This window comes from Cornus florida, unplaced genomic scaffold (assembly GCF_030987335.1).
Source record: "Cornus florida cultivar Cherokee Brave unplaced genomic scaffold, ASM3098733v1 CherokeeBrave_3.0.0_Hap2_Chr03, whole genome shotgun sequence".
Classification (NCBI taxonomy): Eukaryota; Viridiplantae; Streptophyta; class Magnoliopsida; order Cornales; family Cornaceae; genus Cornus; species Cornus florida.
This window is the reverse complement of record NW_026775573.1, coordinates 8,846,435-8,873,409: the sequence shown is the minus strand read 5'-3', so window position 1 is coordinate 8,873,409 and position 26,975 is coordinate 8,846,435. Positions and strand designations below refer to the sequence as shown.

General features: G+C 33.3%; 4 protein-coding genes across 4 annotated transcripts; 1 reads left to right on the top strand and 3 right to left on the bottom strand.

The window, feature by feature from the left end:
- Window positions 1-1,207: 1,207 nt before the first annotated feature.
- On the bottom strand, window positions 1,208-1,954 carry LOC132301063 (pollen-specific leucine-rich repeat extensin-like protein 3). Its single transcript, XM_059798351.1, has one exon. The coding sequence runs from the start codon at window positions 1,952-1,954 to the stop codon at window positions 1,208-1,210; it is 747 nt and encodes a 248-aa protein (XP_059654334.1).
- Window positions 1,955-3,874: 1,920 nt separating this feature from the next.
- LOC132301062 (formin-like protein 3) lies at window positions 3,875-4,788 on the top strand. The gene is made up of 2 exons (XM_059798350.1): window positions 3,875-4,217; window positions 4,337-4,788. The coding sequence occupies exons 1-2, from the start codon at window positions 3,875-3,877 to the stop codon at window positions 4,786-4,788; spliced, it is 795 nt and encodes a 264-aa protein (XP_059654333.1).
- Window positions 4,789-4,851: 63 nt separating this feature from the next.
- Window positions 4,852-19,075, bottom strand: LOC132301061 (F-box/kelch-repeat protein At3g06240-like). The gene is made up of 2 exons (XM_059798349.1): window positions 18,390-19,075; window positions 4,852-5,071 (listed from the first exon to the last, which is right to left on the bottom strand). Exons 1-2 carry the CDS (start codon window positions 19,073-19,075, stop codon window positions 4,852-4,854), a joined length of 906 nt encoding a protein of 301 aa, XP_059654332.1.
- A 3,953-nt stretch (window positions 19,076-23,028) lies between these two features.
- On the bottom strand, window positions 23,029-23,772 carry LOC132301060 (uncharacterized). Its single transcript, XM_059798348.1, has one exon. It carries the CDS (start codon window positions 23,770-23,772, stop codon window positions 23,029-23,031), a length of 744 nt encoding a protein of 247 aa, XP_059654331.1.
- Between the last annotated feature and the right edge of the window lie 3,203 nt (window positions 23,773-26,975).

The window sequence follows — 26,975 nt, the reverse complement described above, 5'->3', positions numbered from 1 at the left end:
TTCATCTTCCCCATCTTCCTAACCCCTGCGCGCGCGCGCATGCACACACACACACTATAGGAAAAGGGGGTTTTGGTCGATTTTAACTTCAGGGCATGCTGGTTACCGATATGCAAATATGGGATGTATCCTTGAGCTGTCCAACTCAGACCCAACCTGAATTTGACCATTTTTTTGGACAATCATTTTCTTTTTTCAACATTTTTACACCTTAGATTGAATTTGGGTAAGAGATTCAAATCCAAATGCATCGAGTAACCTGAACTTTGTTACTCAATTCGAATCGGACAATTGAGGTCTAACACAAATGATATACCAACTTTTAAGTTCATAAATCATCTATATTTTTAATTATGATACTCTCCTCTCTTTTTTTCTTTTTTTGTTTTCCGACAAAGTTTGCAGATTTGCACATAATTGGATGCATAAAAATTGTTGGCAGATTTGCACCTTATGGCATTCATGTACAAGAAATGAATTTGAAATGAATCACAAATATGTTTTCCAAGGATTGTAGAGTGATACATCTTTTTCTTTCAAAGAAAAATGTCGGAAAGAAACATTTTTTACAAGTCTAATAATACAACTAAATCATTATAAGCATGAGTTTCATATAATTACATTCACCTTCTTATTTGAAATCCATTGATAGAAGGCTTTAAATAAAAACTTAAAACTTAGTTATTAAACCTAAACCTTAATTAAACCTCCTTAATTAACTAAACCTAATTCCATTTATTTTGTTTAAAATAAATAGTTGAATTTTAATTATTCCTCATCAGTCCTTCCCAATGCAACACATTCTCTCTCGCGCGCGCACAACCCACCCGCATTATTAAAAAACAAAAAAGAACAGCAAACAAATAAGTAACAATTCATATATAATTTATTTCAGATTTTATTTCAAAAGAACAGCAAACAAATAAATAACAATTCATATATAACTAAACAAATGAATGAAAAAAAATTCATCATATGAACATTAACAATGAACTAATTAACACCAAGTAACAATTCATTTCATACAAACTCTAAAAACAATCAATAACAGCTTATCTATATATGAAGAATCTTCAATAAGGATCAAAAATGGCCATTGGGTTGAAACTGTTTGCAGAGTCCAAGATAAGTGCGATAAACAAGTCGATCCTTGACTCCTGATCGATGATTCTTGGTGTGTGTGCAGAAATACTTCAACTGTGTGAGACTACAACATCCAATCATCTGACCCAGAAGTAGAAAAAGCCAATTGATCTCTCTTCTTTTCTGCAATCACTGGCTTGACTCTGTAATTGCCCTGTTCTTGACAGAATTTGCAGATTGGAAGAACAGGGTTCAACCATTTCTGTGGAGCTCGACCAAGCATGGTGTCTTTGTTTTTTACTATGAAACCACCCACTTCATTGAATTTCTCTTTAAGATCATATTGAATTTCGTAGCGTTTATAGCATATCTTGCATTGGACATGTCCTGTGATGGTAAAGATTTGTCGGGATTCAAGATGAGCAAGACTGTGGATGGTGGCTCGGCGAGTGGTGGCCCAAGGTGGAACTGTAGTGAGGGGTATAGCATACCAGACCGGAATTGGGCCGAAAGGTGTCATGCAGAAGAAATGGGGTGGTGGCAAAGATGATTGTTGTGGTTGTTGCAGCATTGTGGGTGGTGGTGGTGGCGGAACTGTAGGGAGGGGTGTAGGATTCCAGACCGGCATTAGGCCCAAAGGGTCCATGTAGACGACATGGGGTGGTGGAAGAGTAAACTGCAGCTCATTATCATGGTCTTCTTGTTCTTCTTGCAAGGGTGGTGGTGGCGGCAGCGGTGGCGGCGTTATTGGTGTTGGGGGGGTGGTGGAAGGAAAAGGTGTAGAAAGAGTCAGCTGGAGGAGATGATCTTCTTGTTGTTGGGGCTCTGATGATTTTCTCTTTCTGTTGATCATTTCTTGCTTAGTGGCCATTTCGTCTTTGTTCTTCATGGGTGAAGAGTACTTTGTGTAGGACAAAAACAGAGCAAGAATGAGAATGCAAGAAACAATGAGAATAAATGAGTTTATGTTGGTTTTGGTGGGATGGAGTTTTGCTTGCAATATCAGGGTGTAACTTAAACCGGTCAACCCAAACTGAATGTGAATTGAACATATTTTTGTTTTCAATTTTAAACTATTTTTTTTTTTAATTTTAATTGCCAATTTTATGGAACTGAACATGGCATAGTGACATTTTTACCATTCAAATTGAATTTGTGTTAAGAGTTAAGACATTCTAATTCAAACATGAGTCATATAATTCGTTGAAGTAGGAGCTGTTCCCAAGTTTTGTGCTCGGATTCAATTTTTGGGAGTGAATTCGCTCAAAATTCGTGAACTCAATTTTCTCGAATTTGCTTTTTCAATTCATTGTACGCGAATTCCATTTATACACTGATTAGTTGTTAGTTCGTAACACTGGGATGCCTTGGGAAGATTTGTTAACGAGGCAGGTATAACTTACTGCCACTTGATATATATAATTTTTCCTTTCCATTTTTATTTTCAACATTTGATAGATAATTGACAGATTTAATACTTCCTATAATTAATAAAAACAATTATAGATAAATATATTATTATTTTTAAATTAAAATGGTAATGTACCAAGTGAAATAAGTACATATTTTAAAGGGTAAATTGTACTCACACGCCCATGAGGTTTGGGTCAACGCCATTCAGCAGACAATCAACGCACTAATTTACATTGACACCTCATAGATTTCAAAAGTCATATTTACCCTTAAACCTGTTAATCGACAAAAATAACCCTAGCCCTAACTATGTAATCCCTCACACTCACAACCGCCACAACTACACTCCGCCGCCACATCAAGCACACCGCCTCTGGGTCAAAGAAGATGTCCCCACAACCACACACCGCAACACCCATGCGCCGCCTCAATCACACCGCCACACCGCAACAACCACACACCGCCGCCACATCAAACACGACATACACCACCCACAAAAACGCCACATCAAACATGCCACCTTTGGGTCAAAGAAGACACTGCCACAACTGCTCACACCACACACACCACCAGTAACGAGCTCGAATCCATGAGCACCGGAATATTTGTTTATTTATTATTATTATTTGACGTAATGTTTAATTTAGATATATTTTAGGATTTTATTATTGAATTTACAAATAAGTGTGATTATTAATGCTACATGTATTGGACAAGTAGAAGAATCAACTTGTCACACTATACTCGATTGCCCATTTGCTAATTTTATTTCGAGTTTAAAGTCACCTTCGAGTTGAATGGAGAGAAAAGAAGAAGCAAGAACCTAATTTGACATTCATTTTAAATTCATTTTTTATGCATGAGTGCCAAATAAGGTGCAAATTTGTTAACTTTTTTTCATTATCCAATTCTTTTAGGCTTTTTTTCTTAGACTACAACCAAAAGTTGCAAATCCGCAAAATTTGTTAAATTATTTATCGAAAAAAAAAAAAAAAACCCTCAAAATTTGACCATTTTTTGGGAGAGAGTGTTGTCATAATGGAATTTTATTGGGTTAAATTGGTGGCCGGCTCATTTTACAACCCTACTCACAGTGGCGAGCAAAGCAGAACCCCTTTTCCTCTTGTGTGTGTTTGTGTGTGTATATATATATATGTTAAACAGAAGTATCACATACTACTAACAATTCTGAAAATTTAGTTGGTCCATCCTCTGTTTCTTCACATCTATCTCTAATATATATATATATATATATATATATATATATATACTCTGTTTCACATGCCCTTCAATTCTCATTGTTTCTTGCATTCGATCATTTTTCTTGTTCTGTTATAGTCCTGAACAGTACTCTTCACCCAAGAAGAACATAGACGATATGGCCGATGAACATGAACAAGCACTTGCTCTTTCTTTATCTTTTCCTCCTATTCCTTTTCCACCACCACCACCACCACTACCGCCACCACCCCCACTAGAAGAAGAAGATAATGACAATGATCCGCAGCTTACTCTTCCTCTTTTTTTTCCTCCGCCACCACCACAACTGCAAGAACAGGAAGATCAGGACAATCGTCAGCAGCTTACCCTTTCTCCGTTACCGCAAGAACAAGAAGATCATGACAATGATCCCTGGCTTAATCTTTCTCTGTCTATTCATCCACAACCACAACCACAACCACAACCACCGCCCCTGCAACAACAAGATGACCAAGGAAATGGTCCGTGGCTTAATCTCTCTCTGTCTATTCATCCACAACCACAACCACAACCACAACCACCCATTAATATTCCACCTCAGCCACTCGCTGCAAGGTTGCAACTACCAATATTGCTTCAGCTGCTGCCACCACCCGCCGCAAGGCTGCAACAACCAGAAGTCCATCAGCTGCCGCCGCATCCACCACAACTCGCCCCAAGGTTGCGACAACCAAGATTAGAATATCAGCCGCCGCCCGGGCCTCTACCACCCGCGGCAATGCCGCACCAACCATTTATGTATCAGCTGCCACCGTGGCCACTACCACCCGCCGGAATGCTGCAACAACCACCATTTCCGTATCATCTGCCGCCGCATCCACCACCACTCGCCCCAAGGTTGCGACAACCAAGATTATAATATCAGCCGCCGCCGGGGCCTCTACCACCCGCGGCAACCGCAACAACCATTTTTGTATCAGCTGCCACCGTGGCCACTATTACCCGCCGGAATGCGGCAACAACCACCATTTCCGTATCATCTGCCGCCGCATCCACCACCACTCGCCCCAAGGTTGCAAGAACCAAGATTAGAACATCAGCCGCCGCCGGAGCAAGTACCACCCGCGCGCGTGGCAATGGCGCAACAACCAATATTTATGTATCAGCTGCCGCCGAGGCCACTACCACCCGCTGCAATGCAGCAACAACAATTATTAGTACCTCAGCTGCCGCAGCAGCCACCACCACCCGCCGCAAATCTACAACCAAGGCGGCGGCCGCGGAAACCACAACCCGCCCCAAAGCTACAACCAAAGAGGCCGCCGCGGCCACCACCACCCGGTCAAACTGGTTGAACCCTGTTCTTAATTCTAACCTGCAATTTCTGTCAAGAATTCGACAATGGTGTTTTTGCTTCTGGGTCAGATAATTGGGTATTGTAATTAACCTCCCAAAATTGAAGTATTCATGATCATATATTACAGAGGTGTTATTGATTCTTGGCCAATTTCAAGTTTTATGGTGGTATATATATATGATTAATTTCTGTTTGCTAGCTTTTAATACTCGGTGTGTTCATGAATAGAAATCCTTAGTCAATGTTCCTTTTTTATTTAATGAAAAGCTTGTTTCTTTGATCCATGTCAAGGACTATTACCAGTTCTGTGGTAATTAATAATCATTATAAGAGAGAAAGAGGAGTCTGTGTGATGCGTGTGTATTTGTGTGTGTGTGTGTGTGTGTGTGTGTGAATAGGAAATGCTTTCTCTTCATTTTCATTTTAAGATTGTGATTAAGGCTCCATTTGAATGCTTTAAAATGAATGGATTTTGGTTTAGTTACAGTTTAGATTGAAGTTTAATGTATATGATTTAAGTTTTTCCATTGTGTATATATATATATATATATATTCATTTAAGGCCATCTTATATCTATGGATTTCAGATAAAGAGGTGCAAAGAATTATATGAATGCCATGCTAATAGATTAAGATTCTAGTTGTACTTACCAAAAAATTAATAATAATAAGATTCTAGGTATATAAGGCTTCTCTTTTATAATAGAATCAAATCAATTTTATTGTACATGGGTGCTACAATGTTTGAATCTTGTGTATATGAAACACATCCTGTATATCTTAATCTGCCATTGTGATTTGTACTCAAAACAAATTTTAGAAAATTTGATACCAAAAAATGGGGAGAATTAAAAGAATATTAATGAGAAAAATAAAATAAAAAAGAAAAAGAGTGATAACTCCATAAAACAGTGGCAAAATTCATTGTTACGGTATAGTTTGTCCCTCGTTTTGATTTGTCTCTTTGTTTATATCGTTTCAGTGTATAGCACGTTTCTCAATTTTGACCTCTCTCTAATTATTGGTGTGAATATATTGTAATGACAAGCTTTTACTAAAGTTGGAAGAATTTGCAAAATTTATTTGGAAATCAACGTTTTGTTCATGTGGCAACTATGGAAGGCCAATTTTAACTCAAATCAACCTAAAAAAAATTTTTAAAAAAAAAATCTAACTCTAATCCAACCAAACCCTGCATTCAATAAATTGGTTGAAAAATCAATTGATGTAGAATCAAGAGTGCAGAGCCCACCCAAAAATAATAATAATAAATAAATAAATTTATAACTAATATTAGCTCATTCAAAAAAAATTTAGCCCACCCCATTAACAATTCCCAGATGTCATCCTTTTGAAGTACTCATATAGATCAAGATTCTAAAAAATAATTTAAAATATATATATTAAAAAAAAACTATAAAATTTCAAAAAATAATATATATATATAATTGTGTTGACATACTCATATAGATCAAGATTCTAAAAAATAATTTAAAATATATATATTAAAAAAAACTATAAAATTTCAAAAAATAATATATATATATAATTGTGTTGACATACTGTGTCAAACTATCAAATTGTAATTTATGAAAAGATGGTCCATCCTCTTTTTCTTCACATCCATCTCTAATATATATACACCCGTTGTGTTTCTTGCATTCTTTCTCTTGTTCTGTTATTGTCTTACACAATACTCTTCAACCATAAGAACAAAGACGAAAATGGCCATTGACGAAAAAATTGTTAACAGAGAGAAAACCCTCAGAACCCCGAGAAGAATTGATTTCTAATTTTATTTTTTTTAAAAACGTGCAAATTTTTCCACCAGCTTTCAATAAAATTCCATGATGACAAGACACTATATACTCAATCCCAAGAGGCAGCATGCACTCTATAAATATTCAACCCCAAGGCTACCAAAATCATTTATACAATTCTCAGATCGAATATAAATGTGTTCAAGTCATAATCGAGTGGTCCGAATCAATAAACACAAAACATATATAGCATTGAGCCATATTGAAATTGGTCTAAGTCAAATAGTTCGGATCAAACCCAATTTATTATTCTTTTAGAATAAATATATTTTTGAGTAAAATCATATAAAAGTATTAAACAGATCTAGAGGAAGTTCCCATTTCCACTAGTTTGGACTTTGGAGTGTTAAATATTAGTCAAGGTTCTTTATTTGATTGATTGTTTTTTATTGTATTTTATCATGATTAATTTAATTAATTAATACTAGTAAGTAGTTTATTTAATTAATTGGTAATTTAGTATATTAATTAGATGTTGATCATTTTATAAGCATATTGTTTTATCTTAAATACCACTTCAAATTAGGAAATTTGAGAAAATTATGGAGAAAACCAATTTAGATTAAGGATAACTACAATTGCCATATAAAAAATTAAACCGATGCCTATCACTCTATTCACTGCGTAGAAACACCACATAACAGCTAGATTTATTTATTTTTTTTTTTTATTTTTTTATTTCGCTTCACATGCAAGCTAGCTTAACAATGTAAAATCGTAACCTTGGAGATTAATATAAAAAACCTACCCTTCTATCTCTATAAATATACAACCATCACCCTTATGATGCTATTCCTTCTCGCTCGATCTATCCATCTTTCCTTTTCCTTTTCCTTTTATCAATCTTTCTTTCTTCTTTTTGTTCGTGCCATCCTCCGTATTCTTCTCCTCCTCCTCCTCAGAAGTGAAGAAGAACAAGATGGAGGACAACTTCTGTAATACCCCGATAATTTTAAAAGATTTATTAATTAGGATTAATTATTTTATTTTATTTTTCAATGATTTATTTTATTTTATTGAGTGCTAGATTAATTATCTTGTTTTAATTAAGTTATATTTCGTGATTATGTATGATGATTGATTGTTTGTGTGGTTGATTATTGATTGAATTATTGGTGTGTTGATTTTATTGGTATTATATGACTTAGTTGTAAATTCTTATTTGTTTATGTGCTTCATGTAATTAGTTATTTTAATTTCTGTATTTAATTAATTATCTTATTTATTTAAATTAATTGGATTGGGCTTAAGGAAAGTTGGACCAAAAGATGTGGTCTTGGGCTTGTATGAAACCTTATTGGGTTAATTAATGAAGGTCCGTGGTTATTTAATTATTTAAATGATCACTTTTGTATCAATTATATATATATATATATATATATATATATATATAATTAATTAATAATTGTTATGGAAAGATATATATATAGATATATATTTATTGATATTTATAAGTATATATGATTTAATTAACTAATGAGTTAATTATGGAAGGAATATGTATTTATATATATATATGTTTATAGATATAAATTATTTAAAGATTATTATTTTAATTCATAATACTAGTTGGAATAGGATTTGGAATTTAAGGTGTATAAAAATACACATAAGGCTTTAGGGTTAAAGGTTTTACACGTTAGAAAAATAAAACAGACAGAGAGAGAGAGGAAGAAGAAGGGCTGACAAGGAGGAGGTCGGATCTGAAAAGGAGGACGTCGGAATTGGAAGAGATAATTAAGCTTAAAGCGTCGGTTTCGTTTCGAAACCTTCAGGCGAGTTTTCTCTATCTTTCCTCTTAGAACCCATAAGGATTTCACCTTGAGTATTAAGGCTTTAATTTAATTAAATTATTAATTTAAATCATGGTTAGAAGGGAGTTAATAACAAAAATATTAAGTTAATTTTATTTGGTTAAATCATGATTAAATTGAAGTATTAAAAGCATGATTGATTATTATTTTTATTTTTTGGAATTGTAGGATTTTAATTATGTATATAGGTTGTATATATTTAATATCAACTGTTTATGCTTGATCTTTGACCCAAGAGAATTATTTAGGGTTTATAGAATTTTTTGAGAATTTTCTGTAATTTTTTAAAAAAAATGTAGAGTTGTTTAATATTTTTCTGGAATTATTTAGAATTATTTATATATATTCTGGGCAAATATATATATATATATATACAAATATGAGGTTCTGTAGCGGCGGCATAAAAAGAATAGGTTAGTAATTCGGTGTGATGCGGCGCATGCTATCACGGTGCACATGGAATCTGGGCCTCTCATGGGTCTTGATTAATGGGTAGTTGATGTGGTGTAGATGGGTACATATGAGCTCATGTGAGATAATCTGGTGTGGGTGTATACATGTGAGCTTCGGTGAGATAATTAGGTGTGGATGCATACATGTGAGCTCAAGTGAGCTAATCTGGTGTGGTGCATTTGTGTGAGCTCAATGATATAATCCGGTGTGGGCGCGCTCACAGTAACCATTGAGCTCAACCTATTATTATTCTTGTTTTGTTACTCAAAATTTAAAAGGTCATAACTTAATTATTTTAAATCGAAATTGGGTCATTCTTGAGCTCAAATTCAAGGATTTTTCGTCCTCTTTCCAATGGTACCAATTTCATTATCAGATTCTTATCCTAATAAGAGATATTTACGTTTTAGTGAGACGGTGTCGGAAAACTATTTAAACCAATATGGAGTATTTAAAGGAAACTATTTCTGACATATTTAGTTGCACTAATTTGTGTAAATATAATAAATTAATAGTTTGTTATGGAAGGAAGTGTATATATATATATATATATATATATATATATATGTATGTATATTGATTTTAAATAATCAAGGATTATTAAAGAAGGTGTTAAACACATATATACATTAAATAACATATGTGTAGGTATATATATATATAAATCATTTAAGATGATTAATATTATCATTCTTATTTGGCATATCTTAATAGGTTGGTTGTTAAATTAATGATATGCGTATAATATGCATGTGATGGCTATGTATGATTTAGCGTATTGTTAATTTTAAAGTTAATTCATGGTTAAAGTGTGGGCATGGATGAATTGTCAAATGATTAAATATATTACCTAAATATTTGTATGAATAGAATACATATATGGAAAGCATGGATGAATTGCTAATTAAATGTATGAATAAATATACCTGTGGAGGCATGGTTGAATTGTCAATGTATAAATATACATACACGGAGGCATGGTTGAATTGCCAATGTATAAATAAATATACTTATGGAGTCATGGTTGAATTGCCAATATATAAATAAAAAATATTTACAATGGCATGGTTGATTTGCCAAAGCATAATTACGTTGTTATGTGTTAGATGATTAAAATATCATCTATGGTTGTTGTATGTATGGATTGGATTAGGGTTAGATATTCTTAAATGAGAATAGTTTAGTACTTACTGGTTAGTGTATTATTTTCCATTAATAAAATAATATTGGGGAAGACGTGGATGATTTGTCAAAACTTGGATTTTGGATATGTGATTTAAACTATTAAAATCATTATCGGATTGGGATTAAATAGAGTATTTCTTTTATTATAATTTGTTGTTTAAATGATTAGACAACTGACTAGGATGGGATTAAGGTCAAAGAAGTTTTTATAAAATGAAATGGTAGATTGGTCTAGGTATGAATATTATTTTAATAATTATTTAATAGGTATGGAAATTTAATAAACCTATTAATGGATGTGATTAGTATAGTATATATAATTATATATAGACATGTATATCGTGCTTTATTAAAGTTAAAACTTTATTAGGTTTGGTTTTGATCAGAGATGATCTGCTTATTGGTTTTCAGAGGCCTGGTAGAGTGAACTTGCTCGTAGGGTTTAACCCACGATTTATTTTTCAGGTTATTAGAGGTTCCAGTCTCGAGGTTGAGGATCCGCAGCTGGGAGACTGTCATTCGTCTATTCATCTTGTGTACTTTTAAATAGTATTGGATTATTGGATAATGTTTTAAGGGGTCCTTGAGTTATGGGATTTCCGAATTGTAATTGTTGGAGAATCATTAAGTAATATTTATTTATTAGTTTTCTTCAGCGGTTTATTTCTTCTTTATTATTCATCTTTGTATTCTGTGCTTGTTAAATACTTAAATTGTTTTGATATCCCTTGATTTTGTGCGCGGACTTGATCAATCCGTGTTCCAAAATTAGGGGGTATCACAGTTGGTATCAGAGCACTCCAGGTTCAAGTGTCCCTAGGGTGTCTTTCGTTGTGTGACTTCCGCGTTGTGTACTCTTTTACTTAGAGCTTAAGTTTAGGATTCATTGTATTCTATATTCGGTCCGTTAGTGTGTCCTAATGGTAAATCATTGAGTCTTATCAGGAAAATGGTAAGACATCGATTTAGAAGGTATTGGTAAATCGTTGAGTCTTCCCCTAATTTTGAAGTATGGGTTTTATGGATTTATGCACCAATAAAATAATATGGAGGTATTTTAGGGACGGATTAACGGAATAGTTAAGTCCTACCTATTTATTTATGAATGGTATGGTTTAATACACCGGTATGGGACGGTGGCATTTTAGGGACGGATTAACCAAAGAAGTTAAGTCCTACCTATATATTTATAAGGGAACGGATTAACCATAGCGTTAAGTCCTACTTATTCGTGTCAGGTCAACGGAATAGTTGGATGGTATGCCATTGAAATAATATGGTTGGATAGTTTACTTTTATGTGGATATAATGGATTATATATATATATATATATATATATATATATATATACACACACACACATATATGGGCCATGATATAAGTTTGAGTCTCAAGATCAGTGGTTAGGATGGAGGCGTATATTGCCGATTGAGATGGGTAGCTGGGTTTAAGGATGTGTGGGCTCTGGTAGAAGGAGGACTCGTAACCACCTTTGTGTGCGTTTTACATGAGATACCCACTATCCGGTTGAAACTGCTTTAGTTCAGTGAGAGTCTCTAGTGTGTACTTATATTTATCAATTATATAAATATGGAATTAGCTAATTACGTGATGTGTCTGCTAATAATGAATATGTGTCGATGGGTTAATTTCCACACGGATAAAAGGAATAATGAAATTTGAAATTAAATAATCAAAGTTTTTATTTCATGGATTTGTGAATTCCGAGGACGGAATTCCGTTTGTTAAGGGGGAAGAATGTAATACCCCGATAATTTTAAAAGATTTATTAATTAGGATTAATTATTTTATTTTATTTTTCAATGATTTATTTTATTTTATTGAGTGCTAGATTAATTATCTTATTTTAATTAAGTTATATTTCGTGATTATGTATGATGATTGATTGTTTGTGTGGTTGATTATTGATTGAATTATTGGTGTGTTGATTTTATTGGTATTATATGACTTAGTTGTAAATTCTTATTTGTTTATGTGCTTCATGTAATTAGTTATTTTAATTTCTGTATTTAATTAATTATCTTATTTATTTAAATTAATTGGATTGGGCTTAAGGAAAGTTGGACCAAAAGATGTGGTCTTGGGCTTGTATGAAACCTTATTGGGTTAATTAATGAAGGTCCGTGGTTATTTAATTATTTAAATGATCACTTTTGTATCAATTATATATATATATATATATATATATATATATAATTAATTAATAATTGTTATGGAAAGATATATATTTATTGATATTTATAAGTATATATGATTTAGTTAACTAATGAGTTAATTATGGAAGGAATATGTATTTATATATATATATGTTTATAGATATAAATTATTTAAAGATTATTATTTTAATTCATAATACTAGTTGGAATAGGATTTGGAATTTAAGGTGTATAAAAATACACATAAGGCTTTAGGGTTAAAGGTTTTACACGTTAGAAAAATAAAACAGACAGAGAGAGAGGAAGAAGAAGGGCTGACAAGGAGGAGGTCGGATCTGAAAAGGAGGACGTCGGAATTGGAAGAGATAATTAAGCTTAAAGCGTCGGTTTCGTTTCGAAACCTTCAGGCGAGTTTTCTCTATCTTTCCTCTTAGAACCCATAAGGATTTCACCTTGAGTATTAAGGCTTTAATTTAATTAAATTGTTAATTTAAATCATGGTTAGAAGGGAGTTAATAACAAAAATATTAAGTTAATTTTATTTGGTTAAATCATGATTAAATTGAAGTATTAAAAGCATGATTGATTATTATTTTTATTTTTTGGAATTGTAGGATTTTAATTATGTATATAGGTTGTATATATTTAATATCAACTGTTTATGCTTGATCTTTGACCCAAGAGAATTATTTAGGGTTTATAGAATTTTTTGAGAATTTTCTGTAATTTTTTAAAAAAAATGTAGAGTTGTTTAATATTTTTCTGGAATTATTTAGAATTATTTATATATATTCTGGGCAAATATATATATATATATATATATATATATATATAAATATGAGGTTCTGTAGCGGCGGCATAAAAAGAATAGGTTAGTAATTCGGTGTGATGCAGCGCATGCTATCACGGTGCACATGGAATCTGGGCCTCTGATGGGTCTTGATTAATGGGTAGTTGATGTGGTGTAGATGGGTACATATGAGCTCATGTGAGATAATCTGGTGTGGGTGTATACATGTGAGCTTCGGTGAGATAATTAGGTGTGGATGCATACATGTGAGCTCAAGTGAGCTAATCTGGTGTGGTGCATTTGTGTGAGCTCAATGATATAATCCGGTGTGGGCGCGCTCACAGTAACCATTGAGCTCAACCTATTATTATTCTTGTTTTGTTACTCAAAATTTAAAAGGTCATAACTTAATTATTTTAAATCGAAATTGGGTCATTCTTGAGCTCAAATTCAAGGATTTTTCGTCCTCTTTCCAATGGTACCAATTTCATTATCAGATTCTTATCCTAATAAGAGATATTTACGTTTTAGTGAGACGGTGTCGGAAAACTATTTAAACCAATATGGAGTATTTAAAGGAAACTATTTCTGACATATTTAGTTGCACTAATTTGTGTAAATATAATAAATTAATAGTTTGTTATGGAAGGAAGTGTATATATATATATATATATATATATATATGTATGTATATTGATTTTAAATAATCAAGGATTATTAAAGAAGGTGTTAAACACATATATACATTAAATAACATATGTGTAGGTATATATATATATAAATCATTTAAGATGATTAATATTATCATTCTTATTTGGCATATCTTAATAGGCTGGTTGTTAAATTAATGATATGCGTATAATATGCATGTGATGGCTATGTATGATTTAGCGTATTGTTAATTTTAAAGTTAATTCATGGTTAAAGTGTGGGCATGGATGAATTGTCAAATGATTAAATATATTACCTAAATATTTGTATGAATAGAATACATATATGGAAAGCATGGATGAATTGCTAATTAAATGTATGAATAAATATATCTGTGGAGGCATGGTTGAATTGCCAATGTATAAATATACATACACGGAGGCATGGTTGAATTGCCAATGTATAAATAAATATACTTATGGAGGCATGGTTGAATTGCCAATATATAAATAAAAAATATTTACAATGGCATGGTTGATTTGCCAAAGCATAATTACGTTGTTATGTGTTAGATGATTAAAATATCATCTATGGTTGTTGTATGTATGGATTGGATTAGGGTTAGATATTCTTAAATGAGAATAGTTTAGTACTTACTGGTTAGTGTATTATTTTCCATTAATAAAATAATATTGGGGAAGACGTGGATGATTTGTCAAAACTTGGATTTTGGATATGTGATTTAAACTATTAAAATCATTATCGGATTGGGATTAAATAGAGTATTTCTTTTATTATAATTTGTTGTTTAAATGATTAGACAACTGACTAGGATGGGATTAAGGTCAAAGAAGTTTTTATAAAATGAAATGGTAGATTGGTCTAGGTATGAATATTATTTTAATAATTATTTAATAGGTATGGAAATTTAATAAACCTATTAATGGATGTGATTAGTATAGTATATATAATTATATATAGACATGTATATCGTGCTTTATTAAAGTTAAAACTTTATTAGGTTTGATTTTGATCAGAGATGATCTGCTTATTGGTTTTCAGAGGCCTGGTAGAGTGAACTTGCTCGTAGGGTTTAACCCACGATTTATTTTTTAGGTTATTAGAGGTTCCAGTCTCGAGGTTGAGGATCCGCAGCTGGGAGACTGTCATTCGTCTATTCATCTTGTGTACTTTTAAATAGTATTGGATTATTGGATAATGTTTTAAGGGGTCCTTGAGTTATGGGATTTCCGAATTGTAATTGTTGGAGAATCATTAAGTAATATTTATTTATTAGTTTTCTTCAGCGGTTTATTTATTCTTTATTATTCATCTTTGTATTCTGTGCTTGTTAAATACTCTAATTGTTTTGATATCCCCTGATTTTGTGCGCGGATTTGATCAACCCGTGTTCCAAAATTAGGGGGTATCACAACTTCGAACAAGAAGGACAAGAAAGCAACATGGCGTTGGTTGTTCTGAGCTGGTTCAGATTAGTTTCGCTTTGCTGTTGTTAAAGTGGCCGAAACTCAGGCATGGCTTTTTGATATGCAAGAATAGTGTTCTTAGTTTATTCCATAAGTTACTTCTCCTCTTTCTAATTTTGTTGAATTAATTAATAGGATTAATCCACTAATTTAATGATTTTTACATATATGTAATTGGAAACAATCTTGCCCCCAGTTATTTTCTCTCTTTCCAATTTGTTGATTTAATAAGATTCAAGTCTGTAGATTTTGTATGATTTTGCCACAATCCGAGTAATTAGAGTTCCATAGAAAGAGTCTCGTCCTAAAGGAGGTTTTTTTTTTTGGGTAACGGACGCTAGGTTTTATTCTTTAAATGAAGAAGAAGAAGATTCGTGATTATATACAACAATTGTAGTTTCTTCAAGTTGTGTATTTGGTGATATATAATTTCTGTGTGGATGCAGTTATAATTTTGGGAGCTTTTGATTGTTAGATACTTGGTACTAATTGGGAAGTACGTGTACGTTTGATGAAAATTGTTCAATCCTTTAAAAGATATATATCATGGTTCTCTCTCTCTCTATATATATATATATATATATTTGTGTGTGTGGATGAATTACGGTTCTATTAAGTGTTTAGTGAAACTTGTACAGCCCTTTAAAATTGTTCAAATCTTTAAAATTTGTGATTAAGGTGCTACTGGATTTCGACGAATGAATTTAAGTTTAGTTATTAATTTAAAGATTATAATTTAGATTTAGGAAATAAATTTACGTTCCACAACTATGCATTTTTCGGTTTTTTTTTCCCCCAAAGAAACTGCTTCGTGTGCACTTCTTCCTTAAAAGAAAGCTCTAACAGCTGATCATCACATTGAAAGAAAAAGCAAAGAACATCAATAAGCTAGGCAGCAAAATGCCATTATATATTGGTCATAAAAATTAACTTGCTTCATCTCGTATTAATTATTAATTAACCAATTTTAAAAAATAGGCATTATTTTTTCTACACATGCATCAATCAACCTAAATTTCATAGGTTTGATTCATGAAGGGTGAAACGAAACTATCTACATATATAAATGGTTGCATCAAACCCCTCGTGCCTATTTGTTCCCTCTCTTGCATGGTATAGAACTTAGTATTATCTATCAACAGCAGAGCTTCATCATTTCTCGTCCACGAGCGAACCCAATGGTTTCAATATATTTGAAAATGGGACTTTAATATCAAGTGTAGTCCAAGACAGCTTCACCCCATATTCTTTCATAACCCAAAATTCATCGTCACGACAACATGGTGGTATACAAAGGCATCCTTCAAACACCCCAAGTCGGGGTCTTGGACCCTTACAAAAATTTGTGAATGAAGTAGGCAAGGGATTCCACAGTTTCCGTCCCCAGGCTAAAAGCAGCAATCTCTGGTGACAAATAAAATCGTTGAGATATAATGCATACTCGTCCATATATACTCCATCACTTTATATGAAAATTCGATAGGAGACAAAACTCCTCTTACACCCACCTACTCCTTAACAATTGCATGTGAATGAGCCCTCTTGTATTAACCATTATTGTAAATGGACGGGGTTGTCAATGAATAGTTACTCAAATTTTAATAATATTCAGAATTCATAACTTGGCCTACTAGACATACACTAGATGAATTGTTGTTGAGTAGATAAAACTATAGTATATGACTTATTTCATCAAGATTTGTTAAGATTTATAATTAATTTTTATTCTTAAAGTTTTGTTTTCAGTTTTGATTATAAAAATTGACAAACAAACTAAAAAAAAAGTAGGATTCAAACTTAATGAATAGTGTGTTGAGTCGTATATATAAATGGGTTTAAGTTACGTCTATAAATGAATCGGATTTAAAGTAAATCAGCCATGATCGGATTTAAAGTAGATCAACCATGGTTTGATTTGAATCTAATAAGAGATATATCTGATTTTATACAATGTAATAGCTCGCCAAATTATGTATGAATTAATATATAGTCAATTTGTAATTAATCAAATGTCTAATTTCAATATTTGAAGGATGTAATTTTTTGTTAAAAAAACCTTAATGCCAAAAGAAATTAGCATATCGAAGATTAGGGTGGAAAAAAGAGAGAAAGAAGCAAGAGAAGGAAAATTAATATATGAAAAATAAGAAAAGATTAGGTATTTGACTTTTAATTAAAGAAAAACAATAGAAAGAGGGTAGAAAATTACACATTTCTTGCATATTCGGTATATGACTTCTTTTTTATTATTATTATTTTTTACACTTTACCCTATTATATATTATATTTTATCGGACCGACTATAACCCATTTTTTATTTGTTTAGTTAATAGATTATTTTTGAATGATTAATGGATCATCAAATTGAATGTTCCAATTCATATTCGAGTTATCAAATTATATTTAGATCAAAATTTAATCCATTAATAAGTCTAGATCAAGGTTGAGCTCAAATTTATGAACAATTAATCTAGGTAAAGCATGTTGTCTTACTTTCAACAACTTCTTGGTTCTACATTTGTCCTATATCTCATGGAGTGATCTCATAGAGTGACATGGTGGATTGGTTACAGTGTTAAAGTTTCTATAATATAACCAATAAGGCAGTCGCTACATGCTAATTAGATTGACAATGCAATGTATATATATATATATGTATGTATGTATGGATCAGTAAAATGCCATTATGGGCGATTAAAATTAACTTGCTTCATCTGGTATAAATTAATAAATCAACTTCAAAACCCGGCATTATTTTCTTTCTGCCCATCAATTAATCAACTTAAATTTCATAGGTTTATTTGTTTGCTTGCCTATATATATATATATATATATATATATATATGACATTTTCACATGAAGGGTGAAAGGAAACTATCTACATAGATGGTTGCATCAAACCTCTCGTCATTCATGACAAGATACCTATTTGTTCCCTCTCGTGTTACATAAAACTAACTTAGTCTCGTCTATCAACAGCAGAGCTTCATCAATATTCCTCGTCGGCGAACCCAATGGCTTCAACATGTTTGAAAATGGGACATTAATCTCAAGTGTAGTCCAAGACTCCATCACCCCATATTCCTTCATAACCCAAAATTCATCGTCACAACAACACGGTAGTATACAAAGGCATCCTTCAAACACGCCCAATCGGGCCTTTCGAAAATTGGTGAAGGAAGTAGGCAAGGGAATCTTCCACAGTTTCTCGTCCACCAAACTAAAAGCAGCAATCTCCGGTGGCACTTCGTCGGAATCGTTTTTCCAACAAAGCCAATGGAGGGCTCCGTTCAGCTGCTGCGTCCCATTAGCAGCAGAAGCACGAAAATTGAACATAGGAATAACGTCTTGAACTACTTTTGTCCAAGAACCTATTCTAAGTGAATACACATAGATGCTATTGTCGCCTATTGCCACCACTTTGTAATCATCAGAACAATTGTCGTACCCAAATCCAACCCTGTCACTAGGGAAATTGGAGAAAAAACCCCTAAAATCCGGTATTTGCTTGGCCTCCCTTGTTGAAAGATTGAATACATAAACCTCAACCGAAAAATAAAATTCTACCAACATGCAAATCAACCCATTGCAAGAACCAATGATTTGACATTCGCGATGAGGATTGTTGTGAAATAAAAAGTCCATGCTACTGCAATGTCATGATCGGATGATCCGAAGCTCGCGGTGTAGAGACGGTGTGGGGTGCAGGAAGTGGCTATGGCAATTTGTTGAGTATTTCGAGATGAAGGTGCCCGGGAAGGCAAGGCAAGGGTAATGGCATAGGCATGGCTTCCTCTTCTTCTTCATGATTTGTATTAATCGCTGTCTTCTTCATCACCTTGGCTTTGCCTCGCTTTCTTCTTGATTTTTGCGAGCCACTTCTCTTCATGATCACAATTATATGTCAAGTTCTGATCTTCACGTATTGTATTCAGAAAACTTAATTTGAACTAAACTTAATTTGAACTAAACTTTGCTTTAAAAAAATAATAATAATAATAGGTGACGTATCCGTATCCTAAAGGGATTCAAAGAAGAGAGAGTCAAAGAAGAGAGAGAGGGAGGAATAATAGAAAGGCCACCCAAAAAAAAAAAAAAAAAAATGAAGAAGAAGAAGAAGGAAATATTTTCATTTAAAAAATTTATTTTCATTTATCTTAACCTTCTTTAAAAAATTCATTTCCTTTCCTTTCAATAGATATACTTAATTATGGGCCCAAGAGATTAATATATTTATTTTATTTTAGGTTTTTTTTCTTTTTGATAAATTACACTGATGCCCCTTCAAAAATAGGTGATGTGTCCTAAAGGGATTCAAAGATGAGAGAGACCAACTCAACTAGGATGACAACAGGGCAAGGTTAGGGAGAATTTGGCTAAATCCTACTCCATTCGGTTAGAAAATCCGTCGTATTAACTCCGTTCCAACTTCGGGACGGATTTGTAATTGGTATACCATCCTCGCCTCTATTCCGTCCCATTAAAAAATCCTTCATATCAACTCCGCTCCAACTCTAGGACGGATTTGTAATTGGTATATCATCCTCGTCCCTACTCCAGTAGACAAAGTACTGACTCTGCCCCGTATTCCGTTTAATTACGGGGCGGGGACGGGACGGGTAATGTCACTTTTATTATTTAGTTAAAAAAAAACTAACCTAATGTGCTCAAATTTGGCGGATAAATAAGCTACCACAGAGCTTTTAAATTACTAAGAAGTGAATATTTATATATTAACGGACACTTCCAACAAATTAACAAGGGTCTTAAAAATATTAAATATATATTTTATAAATATAATATTTTTAAAGGTATATATAATCGGAGAAGGACGGGTTTATCATTAAATTCGTCTCCACCCCAAATTCGCTTCAAATTTTAATTATTTTATCATACCTGTCCCAAATCCATTTAGGAAACTATCAAATCCATCCCATTAAAAACAGGACAGAACCAAAACCCACCGAGTCAAAGTAAATTACCATTCCTAAACTTAATCACTGAATTTGTTTTGCAAGCAACTCGTAACAAAACATCTATATTTTTAAGTGCCTATCATTATAAGCTGCCCCTATATGTAACTTTGGGAGGTCGAACTCAAAACCAACCTACCTGAATCCGACTAGTTTATGGACAATCATTTTCTTTTTATACATTTTCACACCTCCGATTTGAATTTTGGTTAAGCGATTCAAATCTGAAATTAATTTAGATTGACTTATAATGCATGGAGTAACCGAACTTAATTCAAGTTGAACAATGTTCAACTCAAATGATAAACCAACTATATATATTTGTAATTGTGATATTCTTTTCTTTTTTTTCCTTTTTTTGGTATATGTACTTTAAAGAATTATTAAGACCTTGATTAATGTTTTTTTTTCTTTATCTTTTTTATAAAAATTCATTTTTAAGAATTTTTTTATATATACAATTAACCCGATAAAATTACCAATCCGAGATCAACTGATTTATCCAACTCAAGTTCAAGTGTTCAACTGATTTATCGAACTCAAGTTCAACACGGGTTCAGTTTGATTTGATTTGAATTAAAGGTTTTATACGTTGATTTGAGTCTAAATGGACCCTTCCAAAGTTTTTCCTCTAACAATAGGTTAATTTTTTTAAAAAAAAAGGGATGATTCTATAAAAATGGGATTATGATGGTCAATTGTTAAATTGATGGAGTCAAATATTCTCTTTCCAAAGCAATGGAATATGTCTTGAATACAAAATTACCCCTCAACTGTCTTGGGAAATAATTATATGGAAAAATTACATATAAATGGAGTCAAAGTTCCATATTTATTTAGAGGCTGAGTCAAAGTTCCATATTTCTCTAAAATGGATTGTTGAGGTGGTACATGGTTTTTTACTGTTTAGAAATTGTGGTGCCTAAAATACCCTTCCGCGAAGGTATTACTTTTTCTTCGAAGGTACTACTGTTTTGAACTGAAGGTACTACTTTTTGGTGTCCAGGTACCATGTTTTTTAAATACCCGCAAAGGTACTACTTTTTCTCCGAAGGTACTACTTTTTTAAACTGAAGGTACTACTTTTTTGAACTGAAGGTACTACTTTTTTGTTAAGGAAGGGCATTTTAGGCACCATAATTTTCTAAACAGTAAAAAATCATGTGCCACCTCAGCAATCCATTTTAGAGAAATATGGAACTTTGACTCAGTCTCTAAATAAATATAAAACTTTAACTCCATTTATATGTAATTTTCCCTAATTATATTACCCTTTCAACAACTTTACTATCATGGGGGAAGCCACTCTGTTTGCAGGCGGCGGCTTCATCGTCGACCGAATCTCCCGCCACCATCTCCGCTGCCCAATCGCAGCCCTCAATACATCACCAACACAACACCTTCCTTGTTGAAAGACACCGCGGCCAAATTATCCTCTTCACCAATTATAGACTCATTATGCCAGCCGTGGCCAGCGTAGAGAGAGAAAGTTAGAGAGAGAGGTAGTGTATGAGAACGCCATGGCAGGAAGAGATCAGAAGCCTAAACCGGTGTGCATGCCCAACCCAGCACAGGGTCACCGGATACAATGCTCTTCCACAGTGGATTTCTTATAATGCTCATCGGAATGGACCGAAGCTCGCCGGAGTGGGGTTTTTATTTCACCGAATACAATGGTTGGAATGAAGCTACGCCGGAAACAATGGAAGCTACTGGGTCTGTGATGATCCCCGGATTGAGTATGGTTAGTCGACACTTGGAGCTCGCCGGGGCTTCGCCGCTGCTTGGGAGCTCACATGTATGGAATGGGAACTCATGTATTTGCTTTGTCGCCGGTTCAATCCGAGAGTCGAGCTTAATCGGAGGGTTGCTGGGGAGGTGGAGGACGCCCTCGACGAAGCAGCCATTTTTGCCGAGGACTTCTAAGGCAAATCGGCGGCGCTGGAAGTCGTAGAAGATCCGCGCGTTGTGGCACAAGATGAACATGCCGCTGCCGAGGGAGGAGATGTTCACGAAGCCCGCTCAGTCCTCTCTCTCCACCGTCTTCGCACTCTATCTGTCTCAAAACTACCTCACCGGTTCAATCCCGACTGAGCTCAACCTCTGGACCGGCTCAACTATCTCCACCTTGACAGTGAAGGGACAGTTTGGGAATAAAAATACAATGTACAGTGATTTCCATGACTTTGGCAATTAACTCCATTAATCCATTTTTTTGGAAAAAGAATATTTGACTCCATCAATTTGGCATTTGCCCACCATAATCCCATTTTTATGGAATTATCACTGTACATTGTATTTTTCCACCAGCTTCCCATCAAGAAAAAAAAAAAAAAAAATTCATTATATGAAAATTACACTCAAACTATTACCAAATAACATTTATATGGTATTATTATCACATTAATTAAAAGAATTAACTGTTCATAGAAAAAATGAACACTAAACAAACAACTTGAAACCAAGAATATCTGCGTTACCATTGCATTGAAGGAATGAATGAACAAATTTTCGTTATATGAACAGTAAACACTGAACTAACTAATACCAGATAACAATTCACTGGATCCAAACAATTAAAATCTATACGTATACCGCCATATATCTATATATCTTGAATCTTTATTAGGGATCAAAAGGGCCATTGGGTTGAAGCTGTTTGCAGAGTCCAAGATAAGTGCGATAAACAAGTTGATCCTTAACACCTGATCGACGATTCTTGGTGTGTTTGCAGAAATACTTCAACTGTACGACGGTACAACACCCAATCATCTGACCCAGAAGCAAGAACAGCCAATTGATCTCTCTCTTCTTCTCTGCGATCACTGGCTTGACTCTGTAATTGCCCCGTTCTTGACAGAATTTGCAGATTGGAAGAACAGGGTTCAACCATTCGTTTGGAGCTCGATCACTCATGGTGGCTTTGTTTTCGACAATGAAACCGCCCACTTCATTGAATTTCTCTCTCAGATCATATTGAATTTCGTAGATTTTATCGCATTTCTTGCATTGGACCCGTCCTGCGATGGTAGAGATTTGTCGGGATTCAAGATGAGCAAGACTGTGGATGGTGGCTCGGCGAGTGGTGGCCCACGGCGGAAGTGTAGTGACGGGTGTAGGATTACTGATCGGTATTACGCCCAAATGGTCCATGTAGATGACAGGGGGCAGTGGAAGAGTGAACTGCAGATCATTATCATGATCTTCTTTTTCTTCTTGGAGGGGTGGTGGTGGCGACGGTGGTGGTGGGATGGTGGTGGAAGGAAAAGGTGAAGAAAGAGTGGGCTGCAGATTACAGACATGATCTTCTTGTTGTTGGAGCTTTGATGATTTTCTCTTTGTGTTGATCATTTCTTGCTTAGTGGCCATTTCGTCTTTGTTCTTCATGGCTGAAGAGTACTTTGTGTAGGACAAGAACAGAGAAAGAATAATAAGAATGCAAAAAACAATGTGTGTGTGTGTGTGTGTGTGTGTTTACAACTTTATATATATATATATATACACACACAAACACACATTGGACGAAAAGGGGTTCCGGTTGATTTTAACTTCAGGGCATGGGGGTTGTGCTTGCAATATCATGGTTGTAACTTGGGCAGGTCAACCAAAGTCAACTTTTATGGAACTAATTTTTTCAACAATTATTGTAAAAACAATTTGAGATTGAATTTAGTTTAAGACAATCCAATCCCAACTTAAAACATACTGCACTCAATTTGACGCATAAATATCTTGAACTCAACTGGAATTAGATTAACTCCAATTATAAACAAACTTATAATATTATATAATTTTTCAGAAATAAAACAAACTTATAAGTTCATATATATATATATATATATATTCATTACTGTGACCAACCTTTCTTTTGTTTTTTTTTCAAGACATATGCATCAAAATTTTAGAAATCTACAACAAATCATTAATTAACCCAACATCATCCATGAAAATATAGTATTCAAGTATACAAATCACTCTTGCAAAATTGGACACAAACAGAAGAACCTCCTGAACAAGAGTTCATGGAAGAGAACCTCAATGAGCCCAAAAAAACAGAAGACAAGAAGTTTTGCATTTACAATAGAAGTTTGATTACAGTCACTCAGTCAGGTATATATTTATAGCTATTGGCACGTGGAAAGTATATGATACACATATTATATATAGAGAGAGAGAGAGAACAAATTGCAAAGCACAAACTGCAAATAGAGAACCCGATAGATATATATATATATATATATATAATAGAGAACCCGATAGATATATATATATATATATATATATATATATATTCCATGGTATACAATGGAGTGTGAAGAGAGAGAGAGAGAGGAGAAAGAGAGGGTGTACCGTCACATAGCGAAAGAGGAGAGAAGGAGAGAGAGCCTGGCAGATCTGTATGAGAAGAATGCGTATGAGTTTTTTTGTCCATTTAGTGATAATAGAATGTCATTTTACAAATTCAGAAGAGGAATGGTCGTTCCATCTAAAAGTCGGAAACTAGGCTTTAAAAATTACTCTTTGAGAGTTGGATTATAGTTTTATTATATATATATATATACACACATAATTTTTAGATTAAGAAATGAATACTCACCGGCGTGCATTCAAGGGAAATTGAGAAGGCTTGTTTGACTCTCCTTTCGAGAGAGGGTACCATTTTAGTTTTTGGATTGTATCTATAAACAATGAACTGACAATCATTTTGAAAATTTGAGTAAAAACCATTGTAGCACACACAAAGATTCAATTCTTGTAACACTGTTGAAAATTGATTTGAAATGAAGGATTTAAAAATAGGGAAGCACAAAAAACACTCTTATAATGTACTTATAATGTATATGACATTCCTCGTGCGCAGAAAATATTCCTGAAATTTGAATTTTGTACAAATTAATTCCCCGACACATTTAAACTATACTTTGACTAAATTAATGGTTAGATCAATTTACACATTATGTAAAAACTTTAATGGTAGTAGTAGTTGTTAAACTTAAAAACCATTCGTTTTAAAGCATTCAAACAGAGCATTAAATACAATCTTAAAGGCTTATGTTTGTTGAGATGGAAATTAAATTTTTCATCGTTCTATATGATTAGCATGAAATTTTTTTAAGAAAATTATTTAAAATTGCTAACATTTTATGATTTAAATATCATAAAATTTACCTCAAAAGAAATAGCATTATTGAAAGTTCATTTTCTCAAGAAATTAAAATTTTCTTGTGTTTGTTTGTAAGAAAAATTTCATTAAAAAGTTCAGTGATTATAGAAAGTAATTTTCTCTTAAAATTTTTTCTTTTCCTGCTAATCAAACCATTCAGGAATTTTCGTTTCCTATATTTTCTTGCTATTTTTATCTTACCCAAAGAAGCCAAAGTGAAAATAAAGAGAAACCATTAGTGGGCTCTCCTTAATTCCAAAAAAAAAAAAAAACACACACACACACACTACTTATTGAATGGAGATGCCGTCATCCTCCATACTTTTTAGTCATGCATTCTGCACACCTACAAACACACACACAGATCACACAGAATAATACTCCTCTCTATCAAGAATTTCCACGACTGGTAATAGTCCATGACAAAAAAAATAATAATAATAATAAAATTCATGATATAAAAATGGAACATTAAACATACAACTAAGAATTAACACCAAGTAAAAATTAAAAGCTAGCATATTTATAAACTCATTTATCACCATACAACTAGCTTGAAATTAACCTAAAAATCACTAACACCTCTGTAATATATGATCATGAACCTTCAATCAAAAATGGCAATTGGAATCGAGCTGTTTGTAGATCTGCAAACCTTTTGCACCCATTTCTCTTGGGGTCTTTCCTGACATTTGCATCCTCATTGAGAAATACAATACCCTTCCTCTGATTTTCTGGTATTTTACTTAAATCTAAAAACATTTTCTGTAAACTTCTCAGTTTTACAACGATTTAAACAGTTTGAAATCAAAATCAAAATAAAAATGAATGAGCTTCATGAGGTTCATAATGCGGCATTCACTGTCTTTTCCTATAAAGGCTCATATACCAACTTCAAATTGCCCATTTTTCAACCGAAATGAGCAGTGTTGCTGAAATTGCATGTACACATATAACTAGATTTTTACTCAATTTTCCTAGATAATGTCAAATTGTCAATTCATAGGCCATGAAGACAAATATATAGACACAATCCAAAATTCCATAGGTCATCAAACCAAAGGCTTTTTCTAAAAGGTTACTAAGGATCATAAATGCCAGACTCCAACACTACCAATTCCTTAGTTGACATACAATATGTATAAAATTATTCACAAAATTTTGAAAATTGTTCAAAATCCAGAGAGAGAGAGAGAGAGAGCAAAACATATATACTGTATATTCAATACTCTAACCTAATAAGCCTGTGTAGGCTTATATATAAAGGGTACAAGTCTTGCATAATAACACAAGGGTCCTATCAACTAAATGTAATTACATAATGACGTAATTACATAATGACCTAACTTATATATATATAACTTCTAACACTCCCCCTCAAGCTGGAGAATATATATCAAATAATCCC